This window comes from Cydia amplana, chromosome 27, assembly GCF_948474715.1.
Source record: "Cydia amplana chromosome 27, ilCydAmpl1.1, whole genome shotgun sequence".
Classification (NCBI taxonomy): Eukaryota; Metazoa; Arthropoda; class Insecta; order Lepidoptera; family Tortricidae; genus Cydia; species Cydia amplana.
In genome coordinates, this window is record NC_086095.1 from 4,181,529 (window position 1) to 4,209,163 (window position 27,635).

At 38.1% G+C, this 27,635-nt stretch overlaps 2 protein-coding genes across 2 annotated transcripts in view; one reads left to right on the top strand and one right to left on the bottom strand.

Moving 5' to 3' along the window:
- Positions 1 to 256: 256 nt before the first annotated feature.
- Positions 257 to 3,832, top strand: LOC134660412 (uncharacterized). Its single transcript, XM_063516151.1, has 4 exons — positions 257 to 269; positions 1,379 to 1,474; positions 3,162 to 3,269; positions 3,693 to 3,832. Exons 1-4 carry the CDS (start codon positions 257 to 259, stop codon positions 3,830 to 3,832), a joined length of 357 nt encoding a protein of 118 aa, XP_063372221.1.
- Positions 3,833 to 11,120: 7,288 nt separating this feature from the next.
- LOC134660500 (mitogen-activated protein kinase-binding protein 1) overlaps positions 11,121 to 27,635 on the bottom strand; it is a 127,416-nt gene continuing 110,901 nt past the window's right edge. The window contains exons 30-37 of the mRNA XM_063516271.1: positions 23,890 to 24,000; positions 21,832 to 21,959; positions 20,934 to 21,063; positions 16,842 to 16,943; positions 15,819 to 15,935; positions 14,435 to 14,551; positions 12,701 to 12,856; positions 11,121 to 11,692 (exon numbers count right to left, since the gene is read on the bottom strand). Of these exons, the coding sequence (XP_063372341.1) occupies positions 11,562 to 11,692; positions 12,701 to 12,856; positions 14,435 to 14,551; positions 15,819 to 15,935; positions 16,842 to 16,943; positions 20,934 to 21,063; positions 21,832 to 21,959; positions 23,890 to 24,000 (992 nt within the window). The 3' untranslated portion in view covers positions 11,121 to 11,561. The remainder of the gene's footprint in view (positions 11,693 to 12,700; positions 12,857 to 14,434; positions 14,552 to 15,818; positions 15,936 to 16,841; positions 16,944 to 20,933; positions 21,064 to 21,831; positions 21,960 to 23,889; positions 24,001 to 27,635) is intronic.

Genomic DNA, 27,635 nt, shown 5'->3' on the forward strand with positions numbered 1-27,635 from the left:
ATACTACCACGTGTGATTGCCTTTTCACGAACTGTATGTTTTTTAGCTAACTTGTTAATTGCTAAGATAATTATAAAGTCCCTTCGCAAACTCGTGAGAATTTCTCTCAATTGCCAACAATAGGTTTTTTATGAACTTAGCAATATAGTCGCGACATTGTATAGTCAGTAGGTGAAATAGCTGGTCCTGTCTAAATTAATAATTATTGAAAAATTGTATAGGTAGTAAAATGAAGTTTTGTGTGTGCATTTACGTTATGATTTTTGCATGTAAGTTTTATCACAATCAACGTTTTAATTCAGTTTTTTTTAATACCTAAGATACGTCGGTTTTCCATTAAGGAAAACATCCTATAATAAACGTTTAAAAGCGCCTTAAAACTGCAAGTACCTACTGCAAGCACTCAAGTGCCAATTCTACCTACGTCTATGAGGTCTACTTTCACTATCCCACTAACCCGGGGTTAACCCGTTAAATCGTTAACCCAGTGTCAATTTGTACTGGTAACCATGGTAACTCCAGTTTTAACCGGTTAACCCCGGGTTAGTGGGATAGTGCAAGTGGCGCTAAGAGTCGATACCTACTTAAATGTATGTGTATGTAGAGACTCTTACCTCCGGGCAAAGTGTAAATACAGTTTTGCAGTGATCTGTTTTAGATTTAAGTTCTATTTAATAATAAAAAAAATGAGATTACCGTGTGTGAGCCCCAGGATTTCCAAGTGAGCCGTGTTAAAATACCGCCAACGCTAGGAAGATGATGATTTATCAAATGGAAAAGTTAGAAAAGATTTGATGTTTAAATTCTACCCCTCAAGGTATTGGGGTTGGGTTGGGGGCTGAAAAATGATGGTCCTTCGATAAATACATATAGTTGGTAAATAAGAACAAAAAAAACCGGCCAAGTGCGAGTCGGACTCGCGCACGGAGGGTTCCGCACCATCAACAAAAAATAGAGCAAAACAAGCAAAAAAACAAGCAAAAATACGGTCACCCATCCAAGTACTGACCCCGCCCGATGTTGCTTAACTTCGGTCAAAAATCACGTTTGTTGTATGGGAGCCCCACTTAATCTTTATTTTATTCTGTTTTTAGTATTTGTTGTTATAGCAGCAACAGAAATACATCATCTGTGAAAATGTCAACTGTCTAGCTATCACGGTTCGTGAGATACAGCCTGGTGACAGATGGACGGACGGACGGACAGCGGAGTCTTAGTAATAGGGTCCCGTTTTTACCCTTTGGGTAAGGAACCCTTAAAACTATATCATCCTTTTCTTTTGGGTGCTAGAACTAGTAAGACAAATATAGTATGATTCTCTCTGTCTATGTTTAAAATGAGATAGTCCTTTGACAAACTATATTTACTTTGTTGACAGGTGTAATAGGCGCTGAAGACACATTCCTGATAGTGCCCGAAGACGTGCCGATGGCGCTCATCGGCATCTACGGGTTCTCACCACCGATTCGTACTGGTAAGACCAACATTTTTATCGCGTCTTCGGGGTTTTTAGGGTTCCGTAGCCAAATGGCAAAAAACGGAACCCTTATAGATTCGTCATGTCTGTCTGTCTGTCTGTCCGTCTGTCCGTCTGTCCGTCCGTATGTCACAGCCACTTTTCTCCGAAACTATAAGAACTATACTGTTGAAACTTGGTAAGTAGATGTATTCTGTGAACCGCATTAACATTTTCACACAAAAATAGAAAAAAACAATAAATTTTTGGGGTTGTCCATACTTCGAACTGAAACTCAAAAAATTTTTTTTCATCAAACCCATACGTGTGGGGTATCTAGGGATAGGTCTTCAAAAATGATATTGAGGTTTCTAATCTCATTTTTTTCTAAACTGAATAGTTTGCGCGAGAGACACTTCCAAAGTGGTAAAATGTGTCCCCCCCCCTGTAACTTCTAAAATAAGAGAATGATAAAACTAAAAAAAAATATATGATGTACATTGCCATGTAAACTTCCACCGAAAATTGGTTTGAACGAGATCTAGTAAGTAGTTTTTTTTTTTAATACGTCATAAATCGCCTAAATACGGAACCCTTCATGGGCGAGTCCGACTCGCACTTGGCCGCTTTTTTAATTTATTATTTTATAGGGCCTTTATTTATACTGTTGTATATATATCTTCTTATAAGTAGTTTAAAAACATGCAAAATTTATATTTATATAGGTACCTACTTAACCTTTTCGACGCCGTGTCAAACACAAAATCTGTCACGCTGACGCCACGTCACCGAAGTGTTAAAACTGAAATTGAACTTTATGCATATGCACGTAGGTCTATGTTGCTCTGTGGTCTGTGACCGGTAATCGGTCTTTGGCGTTGAACCTACGGTGCGGATATATCGGTCATTGGCGTCCAAAAGGTTAAGTGAATATTTGTTTTCGGGGTTGATATTAATTAAAAGTTGCGCAGTATTACCGATTATATTTAACTCGCAAAATACAGGGTGTTTTGTTTTCTCTGACCAAACTCTGAGAGGTGAATGTTTTACTATGGGGCCGACCCCAATATCACAAAAAAAAAGAACTGTCCTATAGAAAAAAAAATACTTTCACCGAAGTCACGCCATTTAGGGTTGGTTCCAGCTAAATTGTACATTCCATAGCGTAAGTATAAATGACCAATTCAGGTAGGACCCTAAATGGCGTAACAATCCCGTGTGGTGACTGTACATAAGATCAGAGGGCCTACCGCGAACTACGTTCGACGTGTTGCCTCCCTGTCACACTTACGTACGAATTTACAAGAGCGACAGAGAGGTAACACGTCGAACGTGTTTCGCGGTAGACCCTCAGAGGTAGACAATAGGCGTCCTTATCGCAGTTATCGTTGAGAAATTAAAATAAGTAAACGTAGCTCCTAGTTAAGACTAGGAGCTTCATATAGTTATTGTTGTTGATAGAGTAGGGGAGGTAGGGGACCATTGGCCAGTCGGGAGGCTCGGACACTCCCTTGTAAATCGACCTCATCGTCTAGCATGAGTTGCGTTCTCGCGCGCGAGTCCATACTTGAAGTCGCGCATGTATGGAGTCGCGCGCGAGCGCGAGAACGCAACTCATGCTAGCAGGTCTGATTTACAAGGAGGTGCCCGAGCCTCCCGACTGCCCAAGTCCCCTACCTCCCCTACACATAGGTATTGTTTCCAGGTAAGGACCACCGCGTGGGCTTTGGGTTCCGATTCGGGAGCCACGCCGATTTTCAGGTCATGTACGAGTTTGGACCGCAGATGCGCACCAAACCCCTTCAGCCTATCAGTAAGTACATATACTTATTAGGTACTAGACTTATATTATATCGACCGGGAGATGGACCATCGACCATGATTACCTTTTCGATGTTTGTTGTTGTGTCCCGGCCGATATAAGCACAGAATAAATAATAGTACTAAGTACAGAAGACTCACTCTCTAACAAAACGCGTCTGTTACGAGAGCACAGATATGGCCGCTAGGTGGCGACAGCGCCACGCGCGGCTTATGGCTTTCCCCAAAGTTGGGGCGAAACGGATGTACTTTTAGCTACATGTAGCAAAGCGACGAAATCGCGGAGTGAGCCACGCCTGATATAAGTCTTGTGAAACTAACCATGAAAGATAGTATGATTCTCTCTGTCTATGTTTGAAATGAGACAGTCCTTTGACAAACTATAATTTAATATTTTTATTTTGTGTCATTGCAGAAATCCGTTCGGCAGCGTACAGACAACGCGTGACGCGGCGGCGCCCTCTGTTGGAGCTGTTACTGCGAGCTGGCTTGCTGCAAGTAGCCGAGGCAGAGGCTGAAGTCACGTATGATGAGGACTTAGATCAGCCTAGATAGCCTGGTAATAGGTTAAAACTTTTCAGAATTAGAAAAAAGTAAAAAAAAAAAGTGTTTTTCTTTTAGGTCTTTTACAGTTTCCTTATTTTTCCTTAACGTCTTTACCATCTCGCTGCCAGTCGAAACAACATTTTTGCTTGGAAATAGTTACCTATTTACGATACAAGTGCGGAAAGTAGGAAATGCGCAACGAGTGGCGATAAATTAAAACACGACTGAAGGGAATGTATTAAATCGACAGGAGTTGCGAATTACCTATTCGCACGTGTATCGTACGTTTTACAGTAGGTACGACATATGGCATATTACACTTTAGACATAGGCTCGGAAAATGCTCATTCCCCCACTAGTGTGGAAAAGTAGCACCATATGTACCGTACAATTATTCTAACGGCTCCTGATATGAATGAAAATTAGTAAATTTGTTGTATCCTTTCAACAGGACGATGGGTTTTTTATTGCCACCAAGGGTATAATAAATAATAAAACACAAAATTGTTGAATAATTATAATATCGTATTCATTAATATATAACATTAGTCTTTTCCGCAAATGGCATTACACTTTTGAACATTAAATAAAAAAAATATCTACAAGATCCGACCGTACAATGTAAAATTATCAGGGCAATGTTACAACTCGACTTATTTCAGTTTATTATTAAAAAAAAAAAAAACAGTTTATATTTGTTTTTCAAACATATTTTACGCACCCAGAATGGAAGACTGTTTTGGCACTCGCCTAGTAGGGTCAAGGAGGGTACAGTGGCTCACTCAACCTAATTTCAACAGGAGAGGCGATATTTGGGCGACAGAGCCACTGTTTCCGCCTATACCCTACACAGACTTCCTTTCACTTTAAGTAGTTTCCTACAATAGGAAATGAATTATACTTGCAGCGACCTTATAGGCGAGGAGGCGAACTTTTGTAGTCTAAAAGGGTCTAATGCATAGCTGACCTCCTAATTGCCATTTGAATTTGAAATTAATAATGAAAGAAATAAGTATGGATGGTTGTATTTATATTGTATTGAAATCGAACGAAACAAAACAAATGCAACTCTTTTCCAATTGAATATGGTTTAAATTACAATAGTACTAATTGTAATGGTGGTAACTGGTAGGACAGTGGGCCTTACGAGGATAAAGGGATTGTTTCATTATAAAGGTTAATTTTTAAGTGTTTACATGCAATGAAATATATCAAATTGTAACGTCACCCTGAAAACATTCACGCACGCAAGCTACTCTCCATTTTATAAATACCAGATCAAAATACTATATCTCAAAAAGTGTGTGTATATTCCAGAAATTATCCGAATTCATAGTCACACACAATTCATAAAGTGTCATTCAATAGAACTGGCTAACTATGTAAACAAAAGTTACTAGTAATTTGACATTCAGTGTCAATTTTAGTATGGCGATTTGTTTACATGGTTATCAAGTTCTATTGAATGACACTTTACATGTTTGATTTACAAAATGTTTTGAGGGTACATATTTTGAAATCTCTGGTATGAATAAAACGAAGCAACTACCCACTACAGCTTATACTAAAAATTGTGACGAAAATTGCAAAAAAACACTTATGAACTACGATAACATTGACCCAACGGACGTTAATCGATACTTAGAGTTAATTACCAAGTAATTAATGTTAATAATTAGATTATAACTATGCCCTTTATACAAAAGTTAGTATGGAAATCGCGTCGCTTGCACTGTCTTAACTCGTTCCATAGATCCGTAGGTCCGTAATATAATGTACTAATTATAGTACGAATCTAAAATGACTTTTAAACCTTATGAAGGAATAAGGATTGTAATGGTGAATCAACTTTTTCTTGTCAGTCGTTGCCATGGTTACGTTCTCCTGGGTCACTCTTTAAAACCTGATTTTTAGGCATTTCAATTCACCAAACATGCTTTTTTGTGATACTTATAAACCCTTTCCATTGAGGGTCGTCTACCAAGCGTGTAAGAAGAACGTGGTGTACAATGTCTTCTAACAAACTATGCTAATATTGTCTCTTGGCTGACCAGACAGAATAACAACAAGAAATAGTTGATCCACCCAATATAAACTGAAATAAATGTCATATATGTACTAAGAAAATGTGACCCAGGCCTCCAGTGCCCCAGGCTGGAATCGAACCAGCGTCCTCTGCTATCGCGGCAGGTGCCTGTTGCCATTCGGCCACCGGGCCACAGCATATATGTATAGTAGTGTTTCTACTTGAATTAAAAACATATTAAAATATTTTCTGAAAATAATTTAATTTGTTCCAATACGTATGAATAAGGATTAATTTTGAAATTAGAACGTTCGTAATAGAACGAGATTCAGATTAGATTTGTACTATATTTAGTACTGTGTTAGGATAAAACAGATTTAGTTCAATTATGAACTCTCTGATCTTTACAGTATTACCTTTACTAGGTCTATGAAGCGAATAGGACTTATTCCCACTTCTATAAGTTACAGCGAAATCTGCGCTCATGAAAGTTTTGTTTAAAAAAGCTATTAAATGGGCCCGTACGCTTGTTTACCATTTTCCTGCATTTCTGAACTTAACCTTCTAATTAATGAAAAATCCAAAATTTGTCACTGCAATTTAAACCTATTATGTAAGAAATAGAGTTGTTTGCTTTGTATAAAAATTGAACAATACAAAACAAATGCAACTCTGTTCCAATTGGATATGATTTAAATTCCATCAAACTGAATAAGTACTATATGTGGGACCTTGGGCCTTACGAGGTTAAACTATTACGACTGTCTATTTCATGTTTCAATCCGAATGAACGCTTATTTAATTTCACAAACGGGTCTAACGCGATATATTTTCATTGTTTTCAGTCTTTCCGTGACCACAGCTGGTGCAACTCAGCTGAAACGTCGGAATTTAAGGTAAAAACAATGAAAATATATCGCGTTAGACCCGTTTGTGAAATTAAATGTGTACAAATCGCGAGAGTTTAAAGTGTTATATTGCAAACCGATACGAATGAACGCTGCCAGTTTTTGTGTAACTTATATGAGTGGTTTGTTTCGACATTTTGCAAGAAGGGCGTTGCAAGATACAAGAAATGTGCATTGTAGGCTAATTCAGACGACTCACAGCCACCAGGTGGCGCGGCTTGAAACGTGAACACCAGCACAGAATAAATAATAGTACTAGGTACAGAAGATTCACTCTCTAACAAAACCCGTTTATTGCGACAGATATGACCGCTAGGTGGCGCAAGCGCGAGAAGGCGTCCGTTCCGTAGCGGTGCGCGGCAACTACTATGGCTAGACCGCATGTACTTGTGTACATGTGGGCCGCATGTACTTGTAGCGACGCGACGAAATCGCGGAGTGAGCCACGCCTGACACCAGTCAAATGTGAAATGGGTTATGACAAAAATCATTCCGTTTGTAATTTTAATTTCAAATGGATACACATACATTAGATATGTTTATTTAGACTTTTAGGGCTGATTTAATATTCGTTTTATTTATTATCATTTATTGTAAATGTAGCCGGTGAATCGTATGTTTGGTGTAAGAGATATGTTATTAGTTCAATTTAGTGTTAAAGATAAAAAAAACTTTACTTCGAAAAGCAACTTAAATATAATACAAACAACAACAAAGTAGGAAAAAAGATATGTCTTATTTATTGTCAAATATGAATATGTCAACAGATATTCGTATATTTTTGATGATAATATTAAGATGTTTTTACATGTTACAATTTTGAGAACTAAACATAAAACTAGTTCAGAACTATTCTGTCATATTAAAAGATGAATAAAACTATTATTTGTCATATTTTAACCTTTTAACCGCCATAGAATACGTCATCGAGCGTGCTCGTGTCGCCGGGAGGTATGAAGTTACACGATGTTTTGTCTTATTTATCAGACAGCGGCGAAATGAGCCCGATTTTGTATGTCTTATATATCAGTCTACGGCGGAGAAAAGGTTAATAATTGATAATCATAACCCCATTTCCTACATCTCAGTCGGTAAAATCACGTTTCACGCTCCGCCATTGACACTAGTTCTACACACATGCAATTTAACAATAAGTTTGACAATTCACTCCTAGTACTTGGACGCAAGAAACAGATTGCGATCGTTACAAATTGAGCTCTATGGCTCGGTATTAAGATTATATTTTACAATTCAATGTTCTGATACATATAACCTTTATTATAGCAATATTGCCGATGTAAAGAAACCATTTCAGAAGTGGACTTGAAAAGCTTGACTTTAGTGAAATTAAACCTTATTAATGGGGTTGGAAGGTTCAATTTAGGGTACACAAGGCGTAGATCTTGCTATTTGTTAATATTAAAAGAGAAAAATGAAATAGTGCTAGTTATTCGACAAAAGATGGCGCTAGTGAATATAACAAAAGTAAGATAAGACAGAAGACGTACGTACAAAAAATACACATGTAAATAATTATATTATTGCGTAAAATAAAATACATCATAGTGGCAGCTGAAAGAGTTTAAAAAACAAAAACACTAGCGCCATCTAGTGACTAAACTAAGCATTATTTATAAAATTATCAACCTATTTGAGCGCATTTCTAAAACACGCTCAAATAAATATGAAATGGGCATTAGTGTCATAATTTAAGTTTCGTGAAGCGGCTGAAATGTACAGTTGTCACTTATTTTTAATATTTACACCCTTACAGTAGGAGGTTTAAAATTCACAATTCCGTTATTTCTCTAAATAGGACACACATGTAGACATATAACATGTAGTTTACATTCATAATATGTATTGATCTTAGACCATATATGTACATATACATATGTACCTCTTTGTCGTTTGTCATAAAGATAATCACTACACCTTATAAAACAAAGTTCCCCGCCGCGTCTGTCTGTTTGTGTGTTTGTTTGTTGGCGATAAACTCAAAAACTACTGAACGGATTTTCATGCCGTTTTTAGAGAGTGATTCCTGAGGAAGGTTTGTTTATAATTTGTTAACCCGTGCAAAGCCGGGGCGGGTCGCTAGTACTGGCATAAGATGCAGTTATAATAGATCTTATTGACAAACACGAGAGGTAATATGTATCGACGGTACCTTTTACTTCAAACTTTTCTTAAATCTTGATTTTTAAAAGCTAAAATCGCAAAAAAATATTTTTTCTTACCTGGTTTTGTGCATTTGTAAAATTACTTAATAAAAACATAATTGGAATGATAAATAAATGCAAAATATAAATACTATCTAAAAATGGCGACGGATTTTCCTTTTTTTTAATAACTCTGATTAAATTCGTTATTTAAAAACAATTTAGAAACCAATGTAAAATATACAATTTAACAACGAATGGAATAAATAACATTTACAAACAATAAAGTTTATCAAATAATACCTTAAGCTTTTTAAAATGTCTTTTTAGTTTATCTCACATGGTTATACCGGGCTAAGCCTAGATGGCGCCACCATTTCAATTAATTATACTTAAATTCAAATGAAGATATCTCTACGGCTATCAAAAAATGATATGACAGTTTTACAGCTAGAAATATCTTATTGAGTCTTACAGAAAAGGGATTGGCTATTGTTACCCGTCACTTAAAAGTCAATTTTGAGCGTAATTTCCACACATTTAATGTCAAAAAGGTCACCTTGACACAAAATGTGACATTTAGCGTCTGTACTCTGTAGTATCAAACGGATTCGAATACAATCGTTTAAAAACATGCATTTTGTGTAATAATCAGGGGTCGGACAAAAAGTGCGGATGACGTAAAAATGACGTAATCTTGCACACAGGATGATGTTTGAGTTTGTATTTAAACTTCCGTGTGACATGTAGTAACAAAGTAGTATTAATGAAGTAACAAAATAATCGTAAATAAATCCATGGAATTAATAATACAGGTGGTAGGGTGATGTAGTGAATAAAATAAATTTCACGAAACTTGCCACAATATTCGAGTAAAGATGACATTTTAGAGCGTTTTCTTATACATTAGTAAATATAAATTTTAGCTAAATATAATCGTGAAGATACAATAGCTAAACAATAACGAAGTCAATTTATTGTTCATCTGATTGACAATGTGTCAGTCAAAAACGTACTTACTCATTTCAAGTGGCGATATCGTTTAATAAAGAGGTTGATAAATGATAAGTGATAATTGTTTATGAAAATCAAAAATACTATTTGAAATCATCCTATAAGTGGTTTGACGTCATCCGCACTTTTTGTCCGACCCCTGGTAATTTGTCATTGTTTATTTGAAAAATATTTATTAGGTTACGTTATTTAAGAGAATTGTTACAAAATTACCACAAATTACGGAAATAATGTTAATTTGTTTCGAACAAATAAACATCTTAGGTACACATCAAATTTTAGGCTTATTATTCCTTGTACAATAAATAAAGTGGTGGCGTCATTGTCCTACAAATCTCCTTGTTATGCTGTTAAAAAAAAAGTTAGTATTTCACTCTTGTAAAACTTACAATTTTATCGCAGAATAAAATCAGAGTTTCACAAATTTCTGCTACTCAATCACATGACGAATAATCTTCCATATTTGTCATGTGGTAAGGCAGCGTCCAATGTTTTTAACAATTTAAAATTTATTTACACCAGTCATAATGTCCAGTTAAGTACAGTCAGCAGCAGAAGTTGCTAAGCGGGCGAGGTGTTCAAAATTACCTTGACGCGCTCTTATTCTCTTAAAAATAAAGTCGCGTCAAGATCATTTTGAACACCTGGCCCGCTTAGCAACTATTGCTGCCGACTGTACTATGCTTGCGAGAATAAATGAATAATCTCTAGCAATGCGTGATGCAGGTTTCTCAATTTTATTGCCCTGGTAGGGCAATAAATATCAACACATTAAGAGTTATTTTGACTGGCGTTGTATTGTAAATAATATTAAAAAAACAAACAGTTTCTAATAAAAATCTTAAAAAGGCCAATACTGGAAAGAATAAAATAAAATTCAATAAATATATAATGTCAAATGTAAACTAAATAATGGACGCCGCACAATCACAATATTAGTCTTAAGTTCTTAACATATTTTTAGCAAAATAGACATACAATGCCCTGGTTACAACTAAAACATTATTAGGACGACTTTCATAATCAAATCACTAGATGGCGTTGCAATATAATTCCTTAACCAAACCAATAGATGGCGTTGCGGTCCAAGTATACAAACATTCTTATCGATTTAGATATAATACTTAATACGTCATTTCTAATTCAAGGCTGAGTAACCCGAAAATACTCTAGGCCGATTTCTATTGACATTCTAAGACCACCGTGACCAGTGTAATTTCGTGTAAAAAGGGACCTTGGGGACTTTTCACACGAAGCGACACAAAAGTTCTAAACAAACATAGTTTAAATTCCATCACAGGCTAAAACACACTTATAATTGTCCTACTACTCACCACCAGATGGCGTCCTCTCAGTTGTATCACCTTCACACTCTGTAACACTTTAATTCAAACTATTCACCACTAGATGGCATTGCTGACTTTAAACATCTTAACATAATCTTACATACTTTTAATTCGAATCCACTAGATGGCGTGACCTGTCTTGAAAAGTTTAGTATCGACTCATCAGATGGCGCGAGCTGTCCTGAAAAGTTTAGTACTAACTTTCGACAGTAGGTGGCGTTTTGAACGTCGTTTTTACACGTTTCTTGGTATATTATGTCACGTGTTATGTCGCCACATATACTAGCTGCTTGCCCCGGGTTCGCGCGGTGGTAGGGACTGAGGACTCTGCGAGAACTGGTTCACCATCTTGCTTTGCATCATGTTCAGGAGTATGTCACTGTATTGTTCCATTAGGGACATGTTGTTGGATTCTGTGGAGAGAAAATTGAGTTGATAATAGATATATCACCTAAAACACAAGATACAAAGTAGATCTTTGCAACATTCCAATAAAACGATTGCTCGAAACGATTAGTATTGTCATAGAGAAATATAAGTAAAAAGACAGTGGTAACTCCATACATCAGTTTTCTTACCAAAACGCGAGTTATTTCGTAGTCGACATCTAGCGTCAAGTAGCGGACATTATCAGTTCTGCTAGTTGACAATGGATGTCGCGGCAAACAAAAACTCTAATGCTCAAAAAATTTCAGCTAATATTATAACCGGAAACTCTATTTTCACTTCCTTGTGCTTATAATATTAGTTGGAAATTGTTTTAGTAGTACATTTTTCGGCAGTAGCGACAGGTGTGACATCTGGTGTCAAGTAGCGGTACTGATAGTTCTACTACTTACCGTTAGATGTCGACTACGAAATAACTCGCGTTTTGGTAAGAAAACTAATGTATGGAGTTACCACTCTTTCTTTACTAATATTTCTCTATGGTATAAGTTACTCTGTGGTTTACGAATGTTTACGATGGGTGCTAGTGCTGCACTCTGGCGGCAGAACATTGCAGTAATACCTATTGCCTTTAACGTACCTTTAGACACGAGGTGCTCAAGTTTCTGCCTCGCACTATCCACGTTCATGCCCCTATACTCCCCCTCAGTGAAAGACAGGCTGCTCGGGGCATCGCCGTTCTATGCGACGGCGCCGCGGAGGACTTTCTGCGTATCTAGAATTACTGCTTCTAGATCTAATGACAGACACAATAAATAGTTATTTGCCTTAACATACCTTTAGACACGAGGTGCTCAAGTTTCTGCCTCGCACTATCCACGTTCATCCCCCTATACTCCCCCTCAGTGGACGACAGGCTGCTCGGGGCATCGCCGTTCTGTGCGATGGCGCCGCAGAGGACTTTCTGCGTTTCTAGAATTGCTGCTTCTAGACCTAATGCTAGACACAATAAATAGTTATTTGCCTTAACGTACCTTTAGACACGAGGTGCTCAAGTTTCTGCCTCGCACTATCCACGTTCATGCCCCTATACTCCCCCTCAGTGGAAGACAGGCTGCTCGGGGCATCGCCGTTCTGCGCGACGGCGCCGCGGAGGACTTTCTGCGTTTCTAGAATTGCTGCTTCTAGACCTAATGACAGACAAAAAAAAATTATCATCATCATGTAATGTAAGTAATAGTATTGTTTCCCAAAAGCATATTAGTATTAGAAATAAGAAAATTAACAAATTTACATTAAAAATACATTAAAGTTAACTATAAACTAAATTAAAACTAAACTCAACAAGGCTAACTCAGTCAAACAACTCGTCCCGCGCCCTTCCAGACGCAAAGGTGCCCATCACGCTCGCCGCATTGCCACGCTGAACCGCGATGGACAGCCTCTGCATCAGGAAAGACCCGGAACGAGGGTCATGACCTCTCTCCCTTAAACGCTGCCCCAATTCACCCAAGAATATTTTGGCCTCAGCACACCAACACCCGGACGTCTCCACTGCCAACGGGACAAAAATATACTTGGTCAGCAGCACTGACAATCCAACCTCTAGACTGAGCTTAGGCCAATTCTTTCATGAAACCGATGCTGCCAAAAATACGGGGGTGCGGGGGGACCAGGTGGGCGAATCCCGTGCCGTGATTGGTCCGTTCAAAGGCACGGACCAATCACGGCACGGGATTGACTCGAAGATGGAGTAACGCTACCGTATGTGTGGCAGAGGGGGTAGCGCGACTATGCTATGTCTAGAGGTTGGATTGTCTGTGGTCAGCAGCGCCGAGTACTTATCGCGCTTCCGAAGTGCCGCAAATTCAGCCGCCGCTCCTGCCGTCCGGGACGTTCGGCCAATGTGCGAGGCGGCAAAAGTGCTAACACACGTGGCATCCCAAATTAGACACTTTTTTTTTTTACACTTACCCGTCTCCCACGGAATAAGCGTCAACCCGTCAGGTCTTTTGCCGTCGGACAACCTAAGGCCTGGAGGATCCAACATGCAAGGCACATTTGCTGATAAAAGTGCCCTCCGCACAATATCATTCAGGGCATGGTGGCGTGGAAACCTCCCCACACACCGACAACAACTCAACGCATGATGACCATTACTCTCAACCAAAAAAGTTTTAATTCATAAAGTATTGTTTGTCCGCATTTTCGTTAGTCATCATTTGTTTGGTTGAGAAACGCGTTACTTTTCAGGATTGCCATAAAACAAACCTAACCTAACCAATCTATCCTTACGAAAATCCTGAAAAGTTAACGGTATTAGTTTTAGGACTAATGATTATATGATATACAATACATTATGACTTAAAATTTTATGTGAAACAAAGAAATTACATACATACTAGGGCAGTAAAGTAAATGTCTCAGATGTCATGTGGTCACGAGGTCGATAAATATGTGATCTGAGGCTTTCTTATTTCCTAGCCGAGGTGTGCCGCAGACGAAATCGCGGGCAAAAGCTAGTATAATATAATACGAAATGGCCTCATCTCAGCATGTTGCTGGTGGCTTCCAGCGCTGGTCTTCCGATGAGACCATCAAGTGGGAAGAATCACGGTAACAGACAAGATGAAAAAGACATAAAATAACACACAGTGAACAAATAGTTAAATAAGAATAAGATACAACATATCGATGTATCACAGCGGGATGAAAGTTGACGTTTTCCGGTCAGAAGGCAGAAAAGGGTTGTTAATGTGTTTTCTTACCGCTAATATCAGCGGCGGCGCCCGGCTCTTGCCTAAGGCTCCGGTACAACTGAACGACCTTGCTGGCTGTGCGCGTCAACTGCTCAGTCAAAGCTGAGCATAGCTGGGACGATGACACTGAAATTAAATAAATACATACATACAGGTGATAAATATACATACATTCTTTTCGGGGCGGTCGTCTACTTTCCTTCACTTAAGAGGGAAGTATACATATTTAATTACACAAACGGGTCTACCGCGATATAGTTTCATTGTTTTTACCTTAAATTCCGACGTTTCAGCTGAGTTGCACCAGCTGCGGTCACGGAAAGACTGACGTCCCAGCAAATGTCAACGGAGACATAAATAAAACAACACTGAACTACCCGAAACTAGTTTATAAAAATATTAGGGGCAGACAAAGAAATTCAGCTTTTTTTATATTATAAATGGGCTTACTCATGGCCACAGACTAGTCGAGGCGAAGACGTGGCCTACGATGGAGCGAGCCTGCCCAGAAGGTGTCTACGCTACTCTAAAGGGTAGCTACGTTAAAGTTTAATGTTTAGTTTAATGTGTAGACCCGTTTGTGTAATTAGATTATGTGTAAAAAACGCAAGTTTAGAGGGCAGTATAGCTCAGTCAGTACAAAAGGTAATTTTTTTTTACAATTTCCATTTCTGGAGGAAACGGTTTCCACTAACTAAATCACAACAAATCACTTTGATTTTGATGTCGATCGCTTCAGCATAATATGTTATAGATTTATAGGTTTCGCTTTAAAAAAACAGGAAAACCTTATAAACCTCATTGTCTCAATAACATACTAAAAAAATATGGAGAATGGAAAATATGTAGAAGTGGAAAAACGTTTTCTCTTTTTTGTATGGACGACAGTGTTGGCCGAAACGTGCAATGCAATTGAAAATGTTGGCCATTAACCATTATAAATTGAATCGTAAACTGTAATCGTCCGTTACGGTTTAAGGTTCAACTTATAATGGTTAATCACCAACATTTTTAATTGCATTAACGTTTCGGCCAACACTGATTGACGATCACGTGCTTATACTTCCCTCTTAAGGTAATAATATACAACTAGGTCAAACCAAATTGGCAGCAAATAAGAACAAAAAAAACTATATTCATCCTTTTCTTTTGGGTGCTAGTACTAGTGTAAGACAAAGCTAGTATGATTCTCTCTGTCTACGTTTGAAAAGAGACAGTCCTTTGACAAACTATAAATGAACTCGCGCTGCGGGTCTGGGGTAGGTGGGTCCGTTTTGCCGCGCGGCCGGCTCGAGGGCTGAGTGAGCCGCGCCGTCACTTCTCGCGCCTTCGCGGACAGGTCGCGCTCCGAGCCACTCCGACCTGAATAGTACATCTTAATAAATGAACTCACGCTGCGGGTCTGGGGTAGGTGGGTCCGTTTTGCCGCGCGGCCGGCTCGAGGGCTGAGTGAGCCGCGCCGTCACTTCTCGCGCCTTCGCGGACAGGTCGCGCTCCGAGCCGCTCCGACCTGAATAGTGCATCTTAATTAGCATGTGCTCCAGATGATGTTACTCTGTGTTGCACTCTTTTACTTATCGCCACTTGCACCATCCCACTAACCCGGGGTTAACCGGTCAAACCGTTTACCCGGTGTCAAATTGTACTGGTAACCATGGTAACTACAGGTTAAAGCGGTTAACCCCGGGTTAGTGGGATGGTGCAAGTGGCACACATCGTATTTTTTTATTAACAATAACAGGCTAAAATGGAGCTAATGATACAAACGGAGCCAATATCCGATAGGAAATGCTCCATAGAAAACGCAAGTAAAAGCAAGTAGCCATAGTCAACCGTATTACTTATAGGTTGATTTTCCTTTTTTTAGTAATTAATGAGTTTTGGTAGTCACTTGACGATGTATCCTGGTCACGGCACCAAATTGTAATGTATGCTTTAGACAGTCATCATGTTGAATGTGTGAGCGGTACATCGCTCTATACGTGCATAACGCTGTCTCGCTCACACATCGGAGCAGCGTGCGAATACGCATCAGTGTGAAAACCGCATAGTACTTTTGGTTACTGAGATGCTTTTAGCTTCACCAACCAAAATTAAACGAATACCTTTTAACATTAGGTCTACACGACTGCAAAAGTGCATACTCACTTTATGAATGGAATTCATTCATAAAGTGGGTATGGACATTAACAGCTCGCTGTACCTGTACCAAAGAAGGCTTGGTTTTTAACACATTCTGTGCCGAAAATCCGACTATCGGGTATTTTATGATTTCGTTCCCAGGCCGGACGACCCGATAGCCGGGATGGTGGTACAGCTTTATAGGACGAAATTGTTGTGGCCTGGCGCGGATGTCTTGTTTGGCTGGGTGGCAATGAATGTGTTAAGAATCATCTTCAATATAAAACCAACTTACCAATACGTCGAGCATCGACGCTGCCCGCTCTCGGCCGGGGCTGCCCAGGCTTGTCTTCGGCCTCGGAGCTGGACTCCTCTTGCGCGGCCGTCGACAGCGACACTGTTAGTAAATGTGTACGTCTACTTAGCTGTGGGTTATTTGGGCTGGCACTAAGGTACAGTGTAAAAAAGGTTTAGTTGCGGTACACCGAAAAATGATACGTACTTTATTTAGTCTACATTGTACTGGATCCGTTGACGACTGACGGGGTGTCTAACTTTATATATAATTAATTAATCTTTATTTTATTTTTAAGTTACATACTATGTTACTAACCATAGTTTTGATAAGTCTTGTAAATATGTAATTACTAACAATTTTATGGTTGTATGTCTGAATTAAATAAATGAATTGAATTATAAATCAAAGATTCATTGACTGTGTAAAAATGTAAGATATGTGATTGTCACTGTCCCGATACAAAATGATATGACTAAGTCTCACGTCCAAGTGTGCTTCCACTTTGCTTTGAAGTTGGGTACACATAGTGAAAGCACTCCTGAATAAGTTTTTGGCAAAAATTTAATTTTTGGTACAAGCTTTTATCGCTGACTTTACTTTTCTTACGACAGACAACTAATACTCATCGAGACAATTCTAAAAACCCCTAACACAATTAGGTTGCGTTGTTTCATCACAGAGTTCCTATGGCCACCTCCTGTCTCCATCATCAGATCAGCTCGATGGTACCATAATATTGCATTGTCACCCGACTTACATGTGTGTGCAAAATTTCAGCTCAATCGGAAACCGGGAAGTGGATCAAATTTAACTTGCAAGATTTGATTACAGACAGACAACGGGACAGGTGAAACTAAATAAAAGCTTGTAAAAAATGCTACTACCGCGACTGAACCTATTTTTATACTGTATAATCGGTAGAATTCTATTTGTTAATAATTTTATAGTTGTCATTTGGGACGCTGCGCTGCTAAAGTAAGAACGCACAGCACAAAAAACACTTACATTGATCCGCCTGTTCCTATCTCTATCGTACGCGCGTAATTATATTGCTTATTATGCGCGATAGAGATAGTAACATGTACGAAATTCTACGAAATTTCGAATTAATACGAAACTATGAAATAATATCTCACTTTCAAGTTATGACAAATTACAAAAAGAATTCAAACCTAATTACTACTCATGTTGTTCCTGTCTCGCGTCATCTGTCCCTTACAAAATGACACTAGATAGAAAGAGACAGGTGCCGCAGGGTTAGGTAGGTACTAAGCAGTGGCTGTTGCACTACTGTGCATTATTTATCAATTATTTTGACAAATATTTATCACATACACTATAGGGAGCTAAAGAGTTGCTTTGAGAAACAAAAACATTTTAACGTCACAATTAATCCCCAGCTTATAATGAATTTAGACGGAAAAAATACAAGATGTACTTAACAAAAATAGTGAGAATCCGTGTAATTTAACGTCGAAAACGTTTTTCTTCTACTTTTTCTTAAGGGGCTATTCATAAATTACGTCATTTCAAATATACTATTATTACGTAAATTATATTTTACGTTCATAAATTACGGAAATTATATTTATATATAATACATAATTTACGTAATTTATGAACAGCCCCTAATCAGAAGATGATACCTACCAAATATGCCCTTAAGCGGGTCCAACTATTTTTGTTACCCCCTGTAACTGAATGCGCAACAACTTGTAACTGAAGTCTTATGGACTGGCATGCTATGGTAGGACATTTAAAACGTATTTAGACAGGATAAAATCATTACAGATACGCTTTATGAAACTACTAGTGGACAAAAAAACCAAAAATCGCTGTAAAAAAAGTAATTATGAGGAATTATTTGCGGAATGCCGTATGTTGCCGGTTCATGAGGAAGTAGGGATGTTGCTGGCAATAGAGCAGTTCAATAAGGATGAATTTAAAAACTATGTAAATCACCCCAGGTTCACGAGAACAATCAGTAAAAAAATGTTAGAGGTTCCGTCTTGTGGTAAAAATTATTATGGAAAAAGATGTAGGAAGTACGAGGGGTGTTCAAAATATTCTCGGTATGAGAATGAAAACAAACAAGTACGAAAAGTTTGATATTTTTATTTTTCAATATACTCCCCCCCTATGTTCATACACTTAAAAGATCGATCAATTATTTTTTTTAATCCTGCATAAAAATATTTTTTATCTTTGGTGTAAAAATGCTCCTCCACTGCCGCCTTCAATGCTTCATCATCGGAAAATTTATTTCCACGCAGATCCTTTTTAAGATTGGGGAACAAAAAGAAGTCGCTGGGGGCTAAGTCCGGACTATACGGTGGGTGAGTAACAGTTTCAAACCCACATTCAACAATAGCTGCCTTGGCAATATGAGCAGTATGGACGGGGGCGTTGTCATGCAGAAGCATAACACCTTTGGTTAACTTTCCTCGCCTCTTTTCTTTGATTGCATCCTTTAATTGACGTAGAATGTTAGCGTAGTACTGTCCTGTGATATTTACACCTTTTTCTTTATAATCGATCAGTAATACTCCTTCACAATCCCAAAATATCGTGGCCATGACCTTGCCAGCTGAAGGGATGACCTTGAACTTCTTGGGATGAGCTGAACCCTTAATGTGCCACTGCATGGACTCTTGTTTACTCTCTGGGTCATAATGATGAACCCAGGTTTCATCTCCAGTAACTATTCTTTGCAGCACCTCATCAGGATTTTCACCGCACAGGTCAATAAAATCGGAACAACAAGCTACACGCATGTCTTTTTGAAGCCGAGTCAGCATTCGCGGAACCCATCTTGCACTTACTTTTGACATATTAAGATGGTCATGGATAATATCATGTACGGTACCAATAGAGAGATTGGTTACTTGTGCTATAGATTTTACCTTCACTCGACCATCTTCCAATATAAGTTTTTCCACTTTATCAATATTTTCTTGTGAAGTAGCTACTACAGGCCGGCCAGGTCTAGGGTCGTCTTCAACACTCTCCCTTCCACGTTTAAACTCGCTTGACCACTTTTGAATGGTAGATAAAGAAGGAGCAGACTCACGGTAAACACAATCCATTTCCTCTTTTATGGTTTTTTGATTTTTACCCTGTTTTGTCAAGAATTTTATCACGCATCGATGTTCTAATTTAGTTAACATTGTCAATTCCCACATGATGTTCATGTTTGTTCAGCAATTGCAGAAAAACAAAAGAACATCTCGGTTCGAATTATACTTTTTTTTAATGTCAATGAATAAACCTTAGCGGCCAGTAACGAAAGAAATTTTAGAAGAGGTTGTAAGATATCAATACCGAGAATATTTTGAACGCCCCTCGTACTTGATCCCAAAATTGTATAACGAAGTACCGTATGATATAAGGGAATGTAAATCATTTAGGATGTTTAAATTTAAAATGAAAATGTTTCTATTAGACAAAATTAAATTAAAGTTACCGTCATAAGCAATAAGATGTACCTACTGTTAACAATTAATTAAGCAATTGCCTAAGTAGCTAAGTTTACCCATCTATGTTTTAAGGGAGTTCCCTCTGCCAACAAACTGTCCTGCAGTTTGGCAGAAGAAAAAAATATGTATGTTAGGGTTTATTTCATCTGAATAAACGATTATTTATTTATTTATTTATTATATTTTTTTTTTGTTCTTGACATTCGACAATACCTAGGTTCTTTTTATTATGACATTGTTTAATTTGTAAATTTTATATTCTTCTATTTTTTTTTTCTGTTTTTAATGTTAAATTGACGATCTTTTAATGAAAGCCTTTGTTTTATCCTGTTGTGTAAAATACTGTGTCTTTTTCTTTAAGAAATAAATATATCTAATCTAATCTAATCATAGAAAACACCCAAGACTCAGGAACTATCTGTGCTCTTCGCAGAAATAAATGCCCTTACCGGGATTCGAACCTAGGACCGCGGCTTCACAGGCAGGGTCACCCACTAGGCCAGACCAGTGGTCAAAAGTAATCTGACAGTTTACTCTTTCTTATTATTACATGTATAATTTATTTCTAGGAAACTATTATTGACTACAAATATGTCATGAAAACTACACTAACCTGAGCTATAGGCGTTGGGTAACAGCCTCCGTCGGCTGTTGCTAGCCTGCTTGTTCATGGAGCTGATCGTGGGTCGCATGAGACCCGCGCCGCGGGTCCGAGACGGGGCAGGGTCTGACTCCGAGTCACTCTGGAAACGTCATTATTATCAAGTTTTGAATGTAATATTTAAAACCTTCGCGTTTTGAACACATAACTCACATTTATAGACCAGTGATACAGAAGTTAAAGCCAAAGGATCTATCTTCGGACGTGTGCGTGGATATTGTGAGTGTTGCGTGTCGGACTATTGACAATAATTAACATTATGTGTAGTGGGTGGTTTGAAAATGTGATGTCTACCCCAAACTTTTGCATACACTTTTCGTCGGGTAGTTGCACAAAACATTTTGCTGGGACATCAGTTGGCCGCGACCATGACCAGTGAAACCTGTGTCGAAACGTCGGTAAATAAAGGTAATTGAATAAATTTCGCGTTAGACCCGTCTATAAATGTGAGTTAATAAGTTTTGAATGATTCACGGTTAGTTTCACTAGACGTATATCTAGCGGGATATGGACTTGGGATTTTTGGGATTAATTGTCAAGCGGACCCCAGGCTCCCATGAGCCGTGGCAAACTGCCGGGATAACGCGAGGAAGAAGAAACGTAAACACCTCAAGAATAATGCCATAAATTAAAATTCAATCAACGCCAGGCGTGGCTCACTCCGCGGTTTCGTCGCTTTGTAGCTAGCTAAAAGTACATCCGTTCCACACCAATTTTGGTGGCTAGCCATAAGCCGCGCGTGGCGCTGTCGCCACCTAGCGGCCATATCTGTGCTGATCGTATCAGACGCGTTTTGTTAGAGAGTGAGTCTTCTGTACCTAGTACTATTATTTATTCTGTGTCAACGCACCTGATTCAATACTCCTACGCTGCTGCTCCTCGTCATGTTAGATTTGGCGGTATACCGCGGCGCAGGCCTGGCGAAGCCACTAGGGCTCTTCACCGGACTAGCGGATGCTGCGGGTTTGCTTGCCGCTGCTACAAAAAATTCAAACATTTACCTCGTGCGGCCCAATGTACATTAGGATGTACACTCAGTTTCGATGGAATGTCAACCTTAATTAAAAGCAAAGTAGGTAGCGTTTCAAGTCTCGTAAAATTTTCGAACAAATGAAATTCAACCTAATTGAAAATACAACAAGGTTCTAACTTCCTTGGCTATAATTTTGTATGGCGGGAGGTTAATGGCGTTATACATAAACGTCTGGTTTTCCCTATCAGTCATTTAGTCATTTTGCGTTTGTTATAGAGAGAAAAAAAATACAAAGATTTGTTAAGTTTTACGAATAACAATCGTTCAGTATATACTTATTTAACATCAAGGGAATTTATATAAAAACACATATTGTATGGTTAACAAGAGTTTAAAGTTATGTTAGCAGCGCCATCTTTTTTACGAGTACATATGTATATCAATACCACACTAGGGTTCTAACACTTCTAAAGGGGCCCACTGATTAACAGTCCGCCGGACGGTATCGGCCTGTCAGTTAGAACAAAAATTTGACAGTTCCGAACAACTGACAGGCCGATACCGTCCGGCGGACTGTTAATGAGTGGGCCCCTTAAGAAACATGCCTATCTACAAATTATACCTACTCCATTTAATTAAATACTAAAAATACTACAGTGCAGTAAAGTGCTTTCTAATTACAATAACTTATAAGAAGCGTGAAAGCTTAATGACAGCAGTTAGTAAAAAGCAATGAACAAGCTAACAAACTGCTACTGAAAATCATGCAAACAAATAGGGAATATTACGCGAAAGTCTGCGTAGGGGGGGCGCCACTCCCACAATAAGTGACAATCTAGGGGTCTACCGCTAACGAGAGTCGACATTTAGTTATCTAACCTCAATGTCACTCTTGCATATTCGAGCGGTAAAGAGGCAGATAGCCGAGTCTCGATTTCGCGTTTCCCGGTAGGCCCTTTGTAAACAAACCGCCTTGATGTATCAATGTCATATTTGCCTGACTGTGAAAACTGGTCAAAAAACAGTTTAAGGTACAGTATGTATAAGTTTATGGCAGTGGTTCCTAACCTGGGGGTAATTACCCCCGTGGGAGTAAAACTGGTATTTTACGGGGGTAATAAGCTAACCTAATATAACAATACAACAAACGTACACGTTTTATTTTTTATTACCATTGGGAGGAGGGGTAAAATCAGGTTTCCTAGTTAGTCATAGGGGTGACCGGACTGAAAAGGTTAGGAACCACTGCTCTATGGTATACTTAAGTCACTAGTGCTGCACTCTGGCGGCAAAACATTGCAGTAATACTCCCTAGTCACGAAAATATAGAGGTTGGGGAAAACGATTACATGTAATGCATAAAACACTTTGAAAGAGTATGTTGTGTGCACCCATATATTTTACTAACTTACCTTCCAACGTTAGTTTATACCGATTAGCTTTCCTCTAAAATAAACCGCCACCAAGCAAATATAAATCCCTTCACCACAACTTACACGACCAATCTTGAAATTAAGTATTAATATACAGTCAGCAGCAGAATAAGTTGCTAAGCCGGCGAGGTGTTCAAAATGATTTTGACGCGACATTGAATGAATGAATTTATTTATTACAGACAACATTAGGTCCACATACATCTCTAGACATTAAAGTTAAGAGTTAATTAGAACGTGTCAAGGTTGTTAAGCGGGCGAGCTGTTCAAAATTACCTTGACACGCCCTTATTCTCTTAACAATAAAGTCGCGTCAAGATCATTTTGAACACCTCACCCGCTTAACAACTTCTGCTGCTGACTGTACGATACTGTACATTATGTGACAATTCTAGTTGTCAAAAGTTGTCGTTTGTTTATTCAAGAACCAATAGCGCTATCTAGTTCAGCTGTCACATAAGATATTTAGCACCACCACCACCGTGTATCAACGCACACAGACCTTGCGTCCTAGGGGCCGGTAGCGGCTTAGCGGCCAGGTCCGAGAGCGAGATGGCACGCCTCATGCCGGAATCTTCTTCTGGTGCGTACGGTGATAGATGCGTTCGGTTCGCTGGTGGACAGTTCTAACCTTAAATAATCTTGCAAGGCAAATAGGTCTTACCTTACAGAACCTTACGGATTCCTCAAAGCTGATCATGGTACCTGACGAACCTAATAAGTAACTTAGCCCGGGAAATAAGCCCACGTAAATCGGTGTGAGTTTTGAAGACTAAGTACCAATCTACATCTATATTTGAATTAAAGATACATTTGATTTTAATAAGTTTTCGTTCTAAACTCTATAAAGAGCAAAATAATAATAACCAAATGCGTTGCTTGTAAATTGTCTAGTTCAATGTTTTAAAATAGATATAAATAAATTCGTATCAATAAATCTACGACAACCAACAAGACAACAAGACATTCATGGATACCAAATATATGCTTTTAGATATAAAAACAACAATATTCAAAGTAAAAAAGACATGCAGAAAAGATTATGGCCAAAAGACACCAACACTGTACAGTTTTAGAATAACTAGATTGTTGATATTATACAATATTAGCATAAAATTATTATTGACTAGCTGTTGCCCGCGACTTCGTACGCGTGGATTTACATATTGGTGGTTATATATTCTACATTAGCTTAGAACAATATGCAGCAAAATATTGCAGTAGGACGGTTAATCATTTGTTAATTATTAATATTATACAACGCATGAGACTTGTCTTTCACGACCTACGAAGTTTCTAGCCCCTAACTAAATAAAATTGTTCTCGACATAATCCATCTAAACCCCCTTTAGAAGATTTTCATGTCATCTATTTAATAAAACCTACTAGAGTCGCACCAAGAAAAGTCTGCAGCAGATTTGATAGCCCACGCAGTGTAAGTGTTATTTATACGTCATAATTTCATAGAAGTTTGACGTTTAAAATGACACTTGCACTGCGTGGGCTATCAAAATCGCTGCAGACTTTTCACGGTCTGACTCTACCTAACTACCTATTTACGAAGTTTGAAGTAAATAAAATTTGAACCCTATATAAACTTTCAACCCCTTTTTGACCATTTTAGGGAATGAATTTTTAAAAACGCTTAAATTACTTTTCTTGTATTCTAATAATATGCCTCTGTACAAAGATTCAAGCCCCGTTCTCACAAAAATGTTTGAACTCCATACAAACTTTCAACCCTTTTTTCACCACCTTAGGGGATGAATTTTCAAAACGCTGAAATAGATTTCTTGTATTTAAATTTAATATCTATTTGCAAAGTTTCAAGTTCCTAGCTTAAAATGAAATTTGCACCTCAAGACGAACTTTCATCCCCTTTTTAACCCCCTTAGGGGTTGAATTTCCAAAAACGTCGCAATCACTTTATTTTGTGATTGGCTATTATGCCTTTCAAAGAAGTTTCAAAGCATTTGTAATGGATTCAAACTTTCAACACCTTTTTAACCCTGTTACGGGATGAATTTTCAAAAACGCTGAAATTACTTTTCCTGTCTTTTAATAATATCCCCAAATACAAAGATTCAAGTCCCGCGCTCGAAAAAATGTTTGATATCCATACAAACTTTCAACCCTTTTTTCACCACCTTAGGGGATGAATTTTCATAAACGCTGAAATTAGTTTTCTTGTATTTAAATTTAATATCTATTTGCAAAGTTTCAAGTTCCTAGCTTAAAATGAAATATGCACCCCAAGACGAACTTTCATCCCCTTTTTAACCCCCTTAGGGGTTGAATTTCCAAAAACGTCGCAATTACTTTATTTTGTAATCGGCTATTATGCCTTTCTAAGAAGTTTCAAAGCATTTGTAATGGATTCAAACTTTCAACCCCTTTTTAACCCTGTTAGGGGATGAATTTTCAAAAACGCTGAAATTACTTTTCCTGTCTTATAATAATATCCCCATATACAAAGTTTCAAGTCCCACACTCACAAAAATATTTGATCTCCATACAAATTTTCAACCCCTTTTTCACCACCTTGGGGGATGAATTTTCACAAACGCTGAAATTAGTTTTCTTGTTTTTTAATATAATACATTTTTAGAAAGTTTCAAATTCCTAGCTTAAAATAAAACTTGTACCCCATACAACCTTTCATCCCCTTTTTAACCCCCTTAGGGGTTGAATTTTTCAAAATCGCTCCTTATCTCTTGTACACTTTATAAATGCAACCTAGTGTGCAAATTTCAACTTTCTAGCTTTTGTAGTTTCGGCTCTGCGTTGATGAATCAGTCAGTCAGTCAGTCAGTCAGGACACTTGCATTTATATATATAGATTTATTGTATGGCTTACATATGGCATAGGTACGATAAATCAATAATAATTTTATGCTAATATTCGCCTTTCCCAGGTAGCGACTGCATAATTGACATATATTTATAGAAAACTCTATCGAGTATACCAATTTTCATGTCAAAGTATCACCAATTGTGCCAAAAAACTTACAGTATTGCTGTCACGTAACATCACTATGAAAAGCATGCGAAAACGACGAAAATCTGAACATGCTCCCAACCTTGAGGGACAAAATGCGACGGCAGGAGGGGGGAGTGGAGGGGAACTCTTTTGGCTAACGAAGACAGCCTTACACCACCCCCTGAATGTAACACTGGCCTGAATTTAGCTGGCGGCATCATTCTATTCTCCATACAAAGTCTTGGAGTCGGCACACGAATTATCTTCCTAAACGGAGGTTTAGGTTTATTGAAATATAACGATAGTCTTTTTGGAGAGTTCGTGCAACTTGAACTTGTTGTTGAGGATTCGTAGTTTTCGCTGTCCAAGTGTACGTCAGTTTTAGGTATAACCATTTCGTTGTACACTCTCTGTTTTAGCATTTTAGGCGGTTCAGTTTCGATAGTGTTGTTTAGTTTTTCTTCAGGCTCGTTGCCTGCTTCGCAGCTAACTTCTATAGCTTCTGTGACTATTCCTCCTATCTGGTCTGTATCTAAAATGTCCGGAAGACTTAGATTACGTTTGATTTCTTTCCCATCTGAATTGGTTTCTGTGTCTGTATCCGCTTCTTCTAAAGTCAGCGATGCGAAGTTAGGGACAGTTTGTTTCGATGCTAACTTCTCAAATTTTCTGGAAAGTACTTTGACGACGCCTTTTCCATCGTTTATGTTAGCTTTGAGCGGTTTCATTCTATATTCTTTTAGGATTTTCTCTTGTAGGATTTTCCGTTCCTCCATTTCAACTAATTTATTAATGATTTCTATCTTTCTCTCGATGTATTTGTATTTCTTTATTTCATCGCTCATCGCTTTTGGGTCTATGTTTTCTTTTGTTTCTCTAATCCTAGACGAGCAAGCGTTGTCGATTATAGACGTCATCTGATTGCTTTGGTCTTTAATAAACTTTCCATAACATATTTTATTGTTTTGTTCCGCGTAGTAATCTAAAGAGTCTTTGGCAAAATCATTATTGTCTTCAAGGACATCTAGGGAATCCATGCTAACTTGATCCATCCTTTCCATTCTTTGCATTGCGTATATTTCAAGACTATCCATTTGCATTTCAGATTTATTTTCATTTACATCTTTTTCTTTAACAAAAACGTCAAACGATTTCTCGGCTGAGTCATTTGTGTCCTCAATTTGATTTGAATTATTATCTTCAAGCGGCTTTTTATTTGATATAAAGTTTTTGTTCTGCAATCCGTCTAATTTAGCTTTATATTGAGA

Bases quoted from the DNA above. Each gene is read 5' to 3' on its own strand.
- LOC134660412 (XM_063516151.1), top strand. The intron at 1,475-3,161 runs GTAAGACCAACA...TATTGTTTCCAG, and splicing joins CTCACCACCGATTCGTACTG to GTAAGGACCACCGCGTGGGC. The intron at 3,270-3,692 runs GTAAGTACATAT...GTGTCATTGCAG, and splicing joins CAAACCCCTTCAGCCTATCA to AAATCCGTTCGGCAGCGTAC.